This window comes from Drosophila arizonae, chromosome X (genome assembly GCF_054131065.1).
Source record: "Drosophila arizonae isolate 15081-1271.41 chromosome X, UAZ_ARI_1.0, whole genome shotgun sequence".
NCBI lineage: Eukaryota > Metazoa > Arthropoda > Insecta > Diptera > Drosophilidae > Drosophila > Drosophila arizonae.
In genome coordinates, this window is record NC_142927.1 from 18,017,761 (window position 1) to 18,029,843 (window position 12,083).

The window sequence follows — 12,083 nt, forward strand, 5'->3', positions numbered from 1 at the left end:
GTGGCAAAAAGTTTCGTACCCAAGCAGCTGACCCGCGCTCACACACAGCACGAGCTTTGCAGGTAAGTACACTACAGGCACAGTGGAGTCTCCGTGTTAGATTCTGTCACCCATTAATTTACTCACTCATCTCTCACTCGCCCTACTTCGGACCTCAGTTGAAATCTAGCTCTGTGGCAGCTAGCAGAGGCATGTATAGTAGGTACTTTCTTTATTTGATTTTGTATATATTTAATTTTTTATTTATTTAATTATTAGAATTTACTATTTATTTATCTGATAAGTAAACTATTTTTATTTATTTTTCCTTAATTTATTTTTTTTTGTTTCTCTTCTCTTCTTTTCTTTTCTTAATTTAATTTTATTTATTACTTCTGGTAATGCTTACCGAGTCTCATTGCGCGATCGTCTTTCGTATCTCTCCCTAAACGATATTCGGTAATAAATCCTCACAGGATGCTCAACTGAAGGCGCTCAGTAAAAAGCTCTGAGCGAGAGCGAGTAAGCATGACTTTGATTTCGTGGAGGAGAGCGTAGAGAATCAAAGAGTCAAATGTTATTTGCTATGAATTTCATTTATGCATACATATGTATGCGTATGTACATATATATTTATCTGTTTTACTAGACTTATTTACTCATTAATCTATTGTACTCTAAAGTACTTCAGGCTCAAGCAATGTACATAATCAGTTTAGCCTTTTGCCTCTTACCATATTAGATCAGCCACCTTGCAGAAGGCGTGACACCAAATGAGATCTGCGATTTTAAGAATCGAAATTGTTCAATAAAAATACCATATGCTTTGAGAACTCTTGTCGACCTTTGCCCATGGGAACTTAGGAGATATACAAATAAAAATATACAGAAATAGGAGATGGGGATATTTACAATAAGTATATGTATATAAAACTGAGTGAACTTTACAGTAAAATTAATATACAAAAGAGAAATATTGGCATATATATCTATATATATAAAACAAAGTCGGATTTGTTACAATACTTATAACTCGAGATCTGCTGGACCAAATTTCATGGTTTTTGATTTGTTGGATTTGTCTCCGCCCCGAATAGTAGAATATATTTTAAAAATACTGAAAAATTGACGAATACTTGAAAAATGCGTTATTTTCCCTAAAAGTTCCTTAATTAGGAGCTGTCAAATTCTTTTATCAAAATCAGTAAGTAATGATTGACATTTATCCATGCGTTTATAGAACTATTTAAAATGGATGAATAAACTATTATGTGTATTTTTTAAAAAAGATCAAAAACCCTTTAGCTGAACTAATTTAGGCTTTAATGAATGTACTACAATAATACAAAACAATATTAATATAGGCGGTACGAAGTTCGCCGGGTCAGCTCTTGTTATGTATATACATATATAAAATCGAGTAAATCAGTTCAAAACGAATCGGTTGACCCACTCCAAGAGTCTTAGCTTTAATGAACTCATACCTAGCCATAAATCAACATCCCAGCTATATGCGATTTCAGCAACTGATGTAGCTCCCCTGCTATCATCCTTTTCAGACTCTCAGCCTTAAGGAGCCCATATCGTGCCATAAATCAACCTCAGAAGATACCAGCTCCCAGCCAGCTCAGATCTTAAAGTTATGCGAACAGCAAAACTATTGCGTGTAAACTTAAACTCTTAAGTTGCAAACACTTTCACTGTATTAACACCAAATTAATTTTGTCTTAAAATTCTGGCAAGCACACGCATATACACATGTCTCCACGTCTGCTATCTGTGCGTGTGTGTGTGTGTGTGCGTGTGTGTGTGTGCGTTCGTGTTTGTCTGTAAGGACAACGATTGAATTTTAAACAAGAAGGACAAATGCCGGCAATCAAGTGAAGTCATGTTAAAAGAGCAGCAAAATGAAGTCTCTGGCTCCGGCTCTGGCTCTGGCTCTGGCTCTGGCTCAGCATTGTAACAATAATCAATATGCAGCAGTCAATAAAGGCGGCCCAAGGAGTCCGCACGGTCCTTGCCAAGGAGCAACAATTACAGACGCCGCATAGCAGAGAGTGAGCTGCGCCGTGAGCGAGGGAGGGAGAGGGCATGGCCCCATAGTTTTGCTGTGCGTCGGTTAAATGATGTGTAATCGTCTTATGTGCACTTGAATGCCTTTTGGCTTCTAATATGGGCAGCGAGGCGACAGACAACACTGGCGACAAGGACCTGCCAGAATGGACAAGGACACAAGCGCCGGCCAGAGCCAGAGCCAGAACCAGAGCCTGAGCCTGAGCCTGAGCATGAGCATGAGTGTGAGGGCGAGTGCGAGTGCGAGTCGGGCCAAAAGCGGCCCAAGTAACCAATTCGCACACACAAAAGAAAACTTTGCCATAGGCTGACCTCAAAATGCACAACGAACGACGAGCGCTGACTGGCAAGGACCGGTGGACGGTGGACCAAGTGGACTGTGGGGAGCTAAGGACCTACCAGGACACAGGACGCACGGCAAACTTTAATTTACAATCAATTCAGGCGTGAATAATAAACCACAAGAAACCAAACAGAGCCCGGGCACTGGCCAAAGACAACGCACAAGTGAAAGTGTTGCCAACTAGCTGCAGTTTAAACTGCTTAGCTGTGTGTGTGTGCGTGTGCGTGTGTGTGTGCGTATGTATATACTCTGAAATTTAGTTACAACACAACACCAAAAGTTTTCGAGCAAGTTTCCAAACAAACAAAGCATAGAACCTGGCCCGTTGCCACTGAATGCGTGTAGTGAAGCCCCCAGACCCCAGAATCGACACCAGACCCAATCCCCAACTCCCCAACCGCAACACTTCCGCCTCCATTCAGCTTTTCAAGTTGAACGTCAAGTGCCTTGTCCGGCCGAGTCCCTGGCGACGTTTGCGTCTGGCTCCCTGTGCCGGGCTATCAATATTGTTTTCCTATTAAATTGATCATTGGTCAGCAACAATTGTGGCTGGACGTCCAGTTAGCCCGTCCCGCCCCGCCCCCACTGCAGCTGCCTTTGTTCGTGGCTCTGTTGAGTGGCAGCCCAAGGGAGCAGCCAGTGCGTCCGACTGCCCATTGCTATGCATTAATTGTACGAATCTAATGAAATTAATTGAAATGCTTGGCTGAATGTTGTCCATCTGTGAATGTTAGTGTGAGTGTGAGTGCGGGTGTGAGTGTGAGTGTGAGTCAGAGAGTCTCACAGCCTGGCAGTGCATGTAGAGCGGCAGCTGCTTGCAGCATTTCGACCACAGCAATTGTCAATCACAATTTGGCATGTGTTTGGAGTTTAGCTCACCAATGCATCGGCTTAGTTCTCCTTTCACTTATGGAGTAAAGCATTGCAATAACTGGGGATCGATAAGGAGAATGAGTAATATATAGATCTGCTAGAGCGCACTCTCATTACGATCTCTGTTGCTCATCGATCGCTCAGGAAGTCTGTCTGTCTCTGAGTCATTTCTTAGAGTGTGAGGAAAAAACATTTCTGGGCAGACATCGGGAAACGTTAAACCAGAGGAACGTGCCAATGGGAAATTGCAAGTGCTCAGTTGATCACGAGATGTTGTCTCTCAAACGGGAATCAATCAGAACATAAAACATGAGATTTATAGCCTATCAATGTTAGGATTCTAGTGCAGTTTGATCTGTATATATGGAGTTTCACCCTAGCCTCAATTTCTGTCTCTTTATTTCGCACCTAGTTTTCTGTATTACTCCCTCTCTTTTACTCTCTCATACTGCCTGCTCCTTCTCTCCCTCCCTTTCATTTCAAATAGACTCATGCCGCTCATGCTATTCTATCAATGTTAGGATTCTAGTGCAGTTTGATCTCTTTCACCCTGGCTTCAATTTCTGTCTCTTTATTTCGCACCCAGTTTTCTGTATTACTCCCTCAATTATACTTTTTCACACTGCCTGCTCCTTCTCTCTCCCCTTCTTTTTATATGGTCTCATGCCATCTTCATCGTATTCTACAAATGCTTGGATTCTAGTGCAGTTTGACCTGTATATAATTTCTCTCTAGTTCCAATTGCTGTCTCTTTCATTTCCATCAATTGGCCCGTATCACTCTCCCTGTCTCACATTGCCTGCTCCTTCTCTCTCGCTTTCATTTCGTATGGACTTGCATCATCATCATATTCTAATAGCACTAAGATTCTGATGCACTCTGATCTCTATACAGAGTTCTCTCTAGCTTCCTTCTTTGTCACTCAGTTGTTTGTATCTCTCTCTCGCCTTCATTTCAAATGGACTCGCATCATCATCATATTCTATCAATACTATTATTTCTCCCTAACTTCAATTCCTGCAGCTCTTTTTGTCGCCTTGCTTCTATTTGGGCAAATAGCAAAGAATTTCTATTAGCCCACACACACATACACATATGTATATGCATATACACATACACACTCAAATATATAAATATATCCATAAGCAGCCGCTGCATTAATTCATAACGCATCTGCATCAGCGCCCACGCCCCCACCCCCGATCCCAGCTGTGCATTCTTATAGGCAGCCCCGCTCAAGTGGCAGCCAAATTCAACTCAATTATGCACAATTACAGACACAAACAGGCCAAGTGGCCGTGTGGAGGTTGGAGGCTCGAAGCTCGGTCTCGGGGCATGCATGCACCAAGCGGGCCCCCATTTAATAGCCAAACGACCTTAATAGGAGCCTGAGGCAACTTAACTGCGCGTTACAATGACAGCCGCAGCAGCAGTCGCAGTCGCAGCAGCAGCAGCGGCAGCAACAGCAGCGGCAGAAGCAGCCGTTGGCAGTGCTCCTAGTGGCGCCTCCTGCAATGAATTCTTTTCCCTTTTTTTCGGGGTTTTATATTGGAGGTAGGTGGCGCAAGGGCGAGTGAGCGAGCGGGGGGCAGTGTGTGTGGCTTGTAAGGTGGGGCAGCAAACAAATGCAGTTGCATTCAGACGGGCGGCACTTGGCTGGCGCTTAAATTGCATGCATAGCTCATTGCTTGGCACTCGACGTGGCTGAAGAGCCAGCTGTAAAATGCAGCGAGGGCGGGTGTGGGGGGCGGGCCGTGGTGCCTGCTGTCAAAATGGCATTGAATTGCTTAAATACTTTTGGTAATGCGGCAGAGGAGTCGTTGGCTTAATGGCTGGCTGGCCGGCAGGAGGCGGGAGGCGGAAGGCAGGAGGCAGCCAGGCGGAGGCAGCGTCGCTTTTTTGGTTGCCATGCGGCATGTGCCCCAAAATGAAGCAACATATGCCAATGGCAGGCCATGAATAAACGGCCTGTGCAACTGCACGAATGAATGACTGAACGAACGAGCGAGCGAGCGAGAGGGCGAGGGGGCGAAGGGCCGAGCGGGCGAGCGAGCGATATGAAGTGCAATCAATGCAAAAATGTTTTCAAGTACACAGCCAGGCATCCAGGCGAGGCAGGCAGCGGGCAGATGCACCCAGTGCACCAGATGCAGCATAACTAGAGATAGCTACGGGTGTGTGTGTGTGTGTGCGTGCGTGCGTGTGTGTGGGTGTATTGAGGCACGTCGGTGTGAAAGGATTATTCACACACTATTGATTTCAAATTGAGTTGACTTCAAATCCGTCTGAATTGACAGGCAGTCAGCTGAGGCAAGGCAACACATGGCAACGGCTTCAGCTGTAGCTCCCAGCCAACTCTCTGCCTGTGTGTGTGTGTGTGTGTGAAACCGGAAGTTGACTAATGAATTTAATTTGCAGTGGGTGTTGAAGCAAATAGAGCGACAAACAGATACACATGCCAGGCAGCCAGCCAGCCAGCCAGACGAAGAGACATGAAGATGGAGCTGACAGACTGACTGACTGACTGACTGATTGACTGTCAGATTTGAGTGGCTGTCTGCGCTCTGCTGTGCGTAAGCAGGCAACTGTTTTTGTTTGGCCAACACTGTGCGTGGCAGCCATATGGCCTCAGTCCCAGCACGCCTGCCTGATGCAATTACAGCTCTTTAAATCGATTAGATAGCATATGGATATAGTCGATATTTCTTCCATTTATGGGCTTCTTTTTTTGCTGAATTACGTAGTATTAGGGAGACTAGCAGCAATGTAGGTTAGTTGTGTTTATATATGTATGTGGGTATTTACTTTGGTTGCTTACCTTCTTATGCTCATTCTGAAAGTGACAGAGCATATAGGGATTGTTCACTGTCCGTCTTGGTGTTTATCAGTCTGCAGACTATTGAAGAGCGAGATTTTAAATTATAATATATAATACAGAAAGTATAGTGAGTATATCTATGCCCAAGAAGGGCGTGGCACCTCGAAAAGAAATCTATTTACTCTTAGAGCTTAGATCTACCAGATTTTTTAGAGCAGATTCCCTCCTTAATCACTCAACAACATAGACTCAACTGTGTTTGGTACCGTACACAACTGCAACACTCTTAGTGAGACTCTCTTACCAGAAATGTCAATTAGCAAATCCAATAAAAACCTGCATATACATATTTTCCGACTTAAATTCATTTTTGCCTTGGCCCAGACTAAAGTCAAAAACATTTATTTCATTTGCAATTTGCTTTTTCATTGTTTTTAAATATTTCTTTCTATTTTATTTTATTTATTTATTATTATTATTTAAAAAAATTATTATTATTAATATTACTATTATTATTATTATTATAATTTTATTTTTATTTTATTATTTTTTGTATATTTTTTATGTAATGCTCTAAGTGTTATGCATTAAAGAAAATCTATGAATTCGGTTTGCAGTGTAAGCTGAATAAAAACATAGAATTAATGCCTCAACTAAAGCCAAAATAGTTGCTTCAACTGCATAAGCACTTGATGCAGCATATTTAAATATTTCGTTGGATTTTATTCAATTTTATGCATTCTTTAATTTATTTTTTATTTTACGTTCAAATTGTTGCCCATTGAATTAATTCAATTCGAATTGAATTTGAATTGTAATATTTTATATACAATTTATTATCAAAAAATACATTTTTCCTGTGGAATATAGAGCAGTTAATTAGCAAGCTGCCCCAAATGGTTTGCCTCCATATTGCTCCACTCACAGGCCAGAGCTTAGCTCAGCTCAGACTGACAGGCGTAGCTCGATCTGAAGTTCTGTTCGTTCAGTAAATCTTTTTCGTTCACTCTCACTTTGTAATATTCAGAAAAAGACTTCACCCATTTTAGCTCAAGCTCTACTCATATTCAGAACTGTCAAAGTGATGTATGCCACATGGCAATCTGATTCTGGCAGCATTTAAATCTCACAATTCAACTCCCAGCGACCATAGGATATTATATTTTTAGATAGAACAGCTATGGCTTACCCACATTCCTGTGAGGATCTTGCGGGCTGTTTGAGGATCCTTTTGAGTAGGCGTCGCCTCGCTGCGCTGCCACATCTGTCCATGTGGATGATGGAGAATGGAGAATGGATGTCAGTTAGTTTTACTTCGGCATTTGTTAGTCACACACACAACAAACATTGGAAATCCTTTTAATTATTTTTTTTTTCGTGTGTCTGGTTTTCGTATTTATGTGTCGCCTCTACTAGGTAAATATCTATTCGCAACAAGACAATACATTCGTACGCATACATACATATATCTACATATATCTACATACGAGGTCGTTGTTTCATTGTTGATCGTCGACTTGTGAGAAACATGAATGAATATTTAGATAATGCCAGGCGCAGCATTCAACGGGCGATGAGCAGCAGCTACCACTCCCTATCGACGGTGGCGAGCACAGCCGGTGGGCTGGCCGCCACTACCGGGATGCAACTAATTGGCCGCCTGCTGGGCCTGAAGGCTCAGGCCTCCACGGACTCAATGACCGACTCGTGGACGACGTCAAGCACGGATCTGGGCTCGCCTTCAGCGGGGGCATTGGATGAGCAGCAAACGCGACTGGTCAGCGTGGTATGTGGGTTCCCCAAGGATATCGTCATGTATCCCGAGTATGTGAAGGGGCAGTTCGGCGAGGATGCCTGGTTCAAGACCTCCACATCGAAGGCGGATACGCTGGGCGTGGCAGACGGCGTCGGCGGCTGGCGAGTGTATGGCATCGATCCGGGCCTGTTCAGCCGCTTCCTGATGCGCTCCTGCGAGCGCCTCGCCCACACCTCGGACTTTGACTCGACGCGACCCGAGCATCTGCTCGCCCGCGCCTACTGCAATCTGCTGGAGCAGAAACAGCCCATCCTGGGCAGCTGCACCGCCTGTGTGCTGACGCTGCACCGCGAGAGCGGCATCCTCTATGCGGCGAACATCGGAGACAGCGGCCTGCTGGTCATACGCAACGGGGCCGTGGTCTGCCGCTCCGTGGAGCAGCAGCATCACTTCAATACGCCGTACCAGCTGGCCGTGCCGCCACCTGGACAGGGCCTCAACGTGCTGACAGATGGGCCCGAGTGCGCCGCCCTCCTGGAGTTCGATATGCAGCCGGGCGATATACTGATGCTGGCCACAGACGGTGTCTACGACAATGTGTCCGAGGAGCTGCTGCTGCAGGTGCTCAGCCATGCGGCCGGCGTCACAGATCCCGTCAAGCTGCAGATGTACGCCAATTCGGTGGCCCTGATGGCCCGCTCGCTCAGCTTCAATCCGCACCACGAGTCGCCGTTCACCCAGAATGCCAGGCGCCACAACATCGATGCGCCTGGCGGCAAGCCGGACGACGTAACCGTCATCCTGGCCAGCGTTGTTTAACTGGCCAGCTTGATGGTGATGGTCGCTCTGATGATGCAATGCAATGCACTTTGTAACACTACAGTAACCATCTCATAAATAGGAATGCCGGAATGCCCCACAGCCACGCCCACGCCCACACCCACAGCCACACCCGCCACCCACCACCCATCAATCCCATCTGTGCGCACTCACTGGCAGCTGTGCACAGCTCCAAGCTATTCCTGTTCAGCTGTGGACAATTGCCAGTGAATGCTCTGGACTCACGCACACATCAGGAGACGGGATTGTCTACAGCACAGCAAAAAAAAAAAAGAAAATCTGAAAAAATACGTCCCAATCGGTATAGATATATATCTCTCTCTCTATATATATAGATCAATATGTATATTTAGGGTATAGGTAGAGTTAGTTGATCTTACTGCTCCAATCTTCGACATTCGGCATTCCATGTTCATCTGGCTCGCAGGCATCAGGCGCCCCACTCGAACAGCCGCCATTGGCCAACCAAATCCATCGCCCCTGCCTGCCCAACTCCAGCCGCCTGAGCTTAACTCCTTCTTGACACATTCAAATGCAAAATTGAGTCGAGTGTTTTTTTTTTTTAGCTCCTGGCATAAAGATATTAAATTTTACCTTTGTGCTAGACAAGTGTCTTCATTTGTTTTAATAGGAAACAGACTGAAATTTCTCCGATTCCATTTTAAGCCAATCGACAATGTGAGGTTTCTCATCATCAACATAGATCCGACTATCCCATTACAAGACTGAAAATTTAATGCAAATTTAAGTAAACTCTTTAAAATATCGAAATGAGTTTGGGTTTTGTTTTTTCGTTTTCGTTTATTTTCCTGGAGTACTTAACGAGTTTTTCGAGATGAGAGATGATGAAACAGCCTCCATTATGCGACTCGTTGCTGGTTGTTGTTGTTGTTGTTGTTGTTGCACTCTTAGCCATCTTCACCCATCCTGGCCCAGTCAGATAACATTCCACATACTAGACGCGTCCAGGTTGTTGTTGCTGTTGTTGTTGCTGTTGCTGTTGCTGTCGGCTTAATTGAAAAATGTTGCCTGCTGCATGTCAACATTTTGATTTCCAATATGTTGTCTGCCACATGTATCCAGGGGCTGCTCGCATTATAAATGGGGGCGCGCCCTGTGCAAAATTTGGCTTAAAATTTCACACGTTTGGCCGCGACATATGTCGCCCCGGTCAGAACTGGCGTTGGCGTTGGCGTTGGGCTATGGCTCGGTTTAACCACTTCCGCGTGGGGCACAGGCCGTCAAATGCAGAGCGAAGGCCCGCACCTCTGCCCACTGCCCAGTGTCGCCTCCTGGCCCACACCCCAATGACATTTACCGTTAGCATATCAATAACACACGCTGCGCCACAGACCGGACTCATAAAATATGGCAACAGCAACAGCAACAGTGGCAACAGTCGGTCGGTCGTCAACTTCCACGAGGCATGTGAAACGTGACGCGTGATGCCAGCCAGCAACGCCTTGCTGCCACACACACTCACACGCACACGCACACACACACACGCACACATCCTCTAGGTGTGCCGCGACCCGTTTGATTTTGCATTTCATGCAAATTTTTGGTAGCGACCGTCGACGATGACAAGGCGCACTACAGCGGACAGTAGATTAGGGTAGAGGCGGGTGAAGGCGGGTAGAGGCGGGTGCGCAACTCTGTCGCATCATCGGAAATGAATCATTTGCTTCGTTTGTCGGCATCCGCTTGGCGCTTATTTCCGTTGCGTCGCTCATTTTTGGTCTAAACCAGCGCCAGCCAAACAACCAAACGGCCAAACGGCCAACCGGCGAATCATCCAACCAGGCAACCAGGCAACTGGTCGAGAGCACGGCCTGACATGTGTGCGCGGCACGCTTCCGTGACAGAACATGGAACCAAGATGGGGGCTCACACACAGGTAACATTTTTACACCGTTGCCTTTGACACCTGTCGTTGTGCGACAACGGCCTCAAAGAGTGCGAGTCGAGAGACTGGGAAAAGGCGTTGTAGGAAACCTGATAGAGCGGCATGCTGGACAGGCGACTGCATTAGTTAAATAGTAGTGCCTAAAATGTAATATGTAAATACTATTATAGAGTATTTTAGTGTATTGTATGAAAAAGAGAATTGATTTTAAATGGTTTTATGGGTGATGTAAGAGAGTGCGTAAGACATATAGGATCAGTCTGTAGAGATTAAGTCTCATATTTGAGCTGTCTCTCTCTCTCTCTCCCTCTCTCTCTCTCTCTCTCTCTGTCTATCTTTACTTCTTACTCTTTCTTTTTCTGTCTGTCACTCTATCATCAATTCATAAGATCATCGATTCTCATTAATTTTTGTCAATTCTTTAGCTAGCATTCGAGACTTGAGCTTTTACCCCAAAACTAATATATTTTCAGTTCGGCTAATCATTCTCTATTCTATGGCTCTCTCTCTCCTTCTTATTCTATTTCTCTCTATCTATCTATCTCTCTCTCTACATCTGTCTCACCTTTCTCTATCTCTCCTCTCCTTATCTCCCTCATTCGTTCTCTCTCTCTCTCTCTCTCTCTCTCTCTCTCTCTCTCCAGCTCCCTCTTTCCATGCACTATTTCTTTCTCATTCTATCTGACTTTTTCGTTTCCCTTTCACTCTCAAGACCCTTTCGCGTCAGTTCTCTAGCTATACTTCCAATAAACACAAGTAACCTGAGATTTTATTCCAAAAGAAAAGAATTTCTCTCCGACATATCCTCAAGAACTTAACTTGCACACATATTTTTGCAGCCTTAGTTCTAGAATTTCCGGGTTTTCTTCTTCTTTTTTTGGGTCTTGGATATCTGGACTGGAGACAGTGGCCCGCATATTAGTGGCCTTTTGCTTATCCATCCATTTAAGCTTCTTTCCGCCAGCCCATCCATCAGCTCATCCTTTTATCTAGCCGTCCGTCCGTCTGTTCGTCTGTCTGTCCGTCCGTTCGGTAGTCCGCTCATCCATGCGTTTGTCCACACTCATTTGAGTCCCGCATAAATCAATTGCACTTGTCATCAACTCAATTAATTTTTGGCAAACAAAGTGCAGTAAATCAATTGCTTTGGCAGCTCGGCTCGTTGACCATGCCCAGGCGCCCGGGCAGTGGGCCAGGCACGGGTTACGGCACGAGGGTCAACGTGGCCAGAATGTCCTTTTACTGTTGCGCTCCCATTTTTGGATATACATATATTTTTCGCCCAGCTTTTTTTCTCTCCTGTTTCGCCTTGCCACCCTCCGCCCCTTTTCGACGTTTGTCATTGGCATTTTTTGTCACTCGGCGCAGTTTTTGCTGTTTTATTTGTGCGTTGCATTCAGGTTCTGTCCTTATCGGACAGCAGACTACGGCCGACTACGGACTACGGACTGCCTGCCGACTGCCAACTGTCGACTGCCGACTACGGACTGTCGAC

The 12,083-nt window shown here is 45.3% G+C and overlaps 1 protein-coding gene across 2 annotated transcripts; it reads left to right on the top strand.

The window, feature by feature from the left end:
- The first annotated feature begins 7,261 nt into the window (after nt 1-7,261).
- On the top strand, nt 7,262-9,453 carry LOC108620134 (protein phosphatase PTC7 homolog). 2 transcript variants are annotated; one of them, XM_018017020.2, is made up of 2 exons: nt 7,263-7,502; nt 7,577-9,453. In XM_018017020.2, exons 1-2 carry the CDS (start codon nt 7,373-7,375, stop codon nt 8,659-8,661), a joined length of 1,215 nt encoding a protein of 404 aa, XP_017872509.2. In that variant the 5' UTR covers nt 7,263-7,372; the 3' UTR covers nt 8,662-9,453. The 2 variants fall into 2 exon arrangements, with proteins under 2 accessions (XP_089330692.1, XP_017872509.2); XM_089474566.1 differs by having other exon boundaries at nt 7,262-9,453.
- Nucleotides 9,454-12,083: the final 2,630 nt, after the last annotated feature.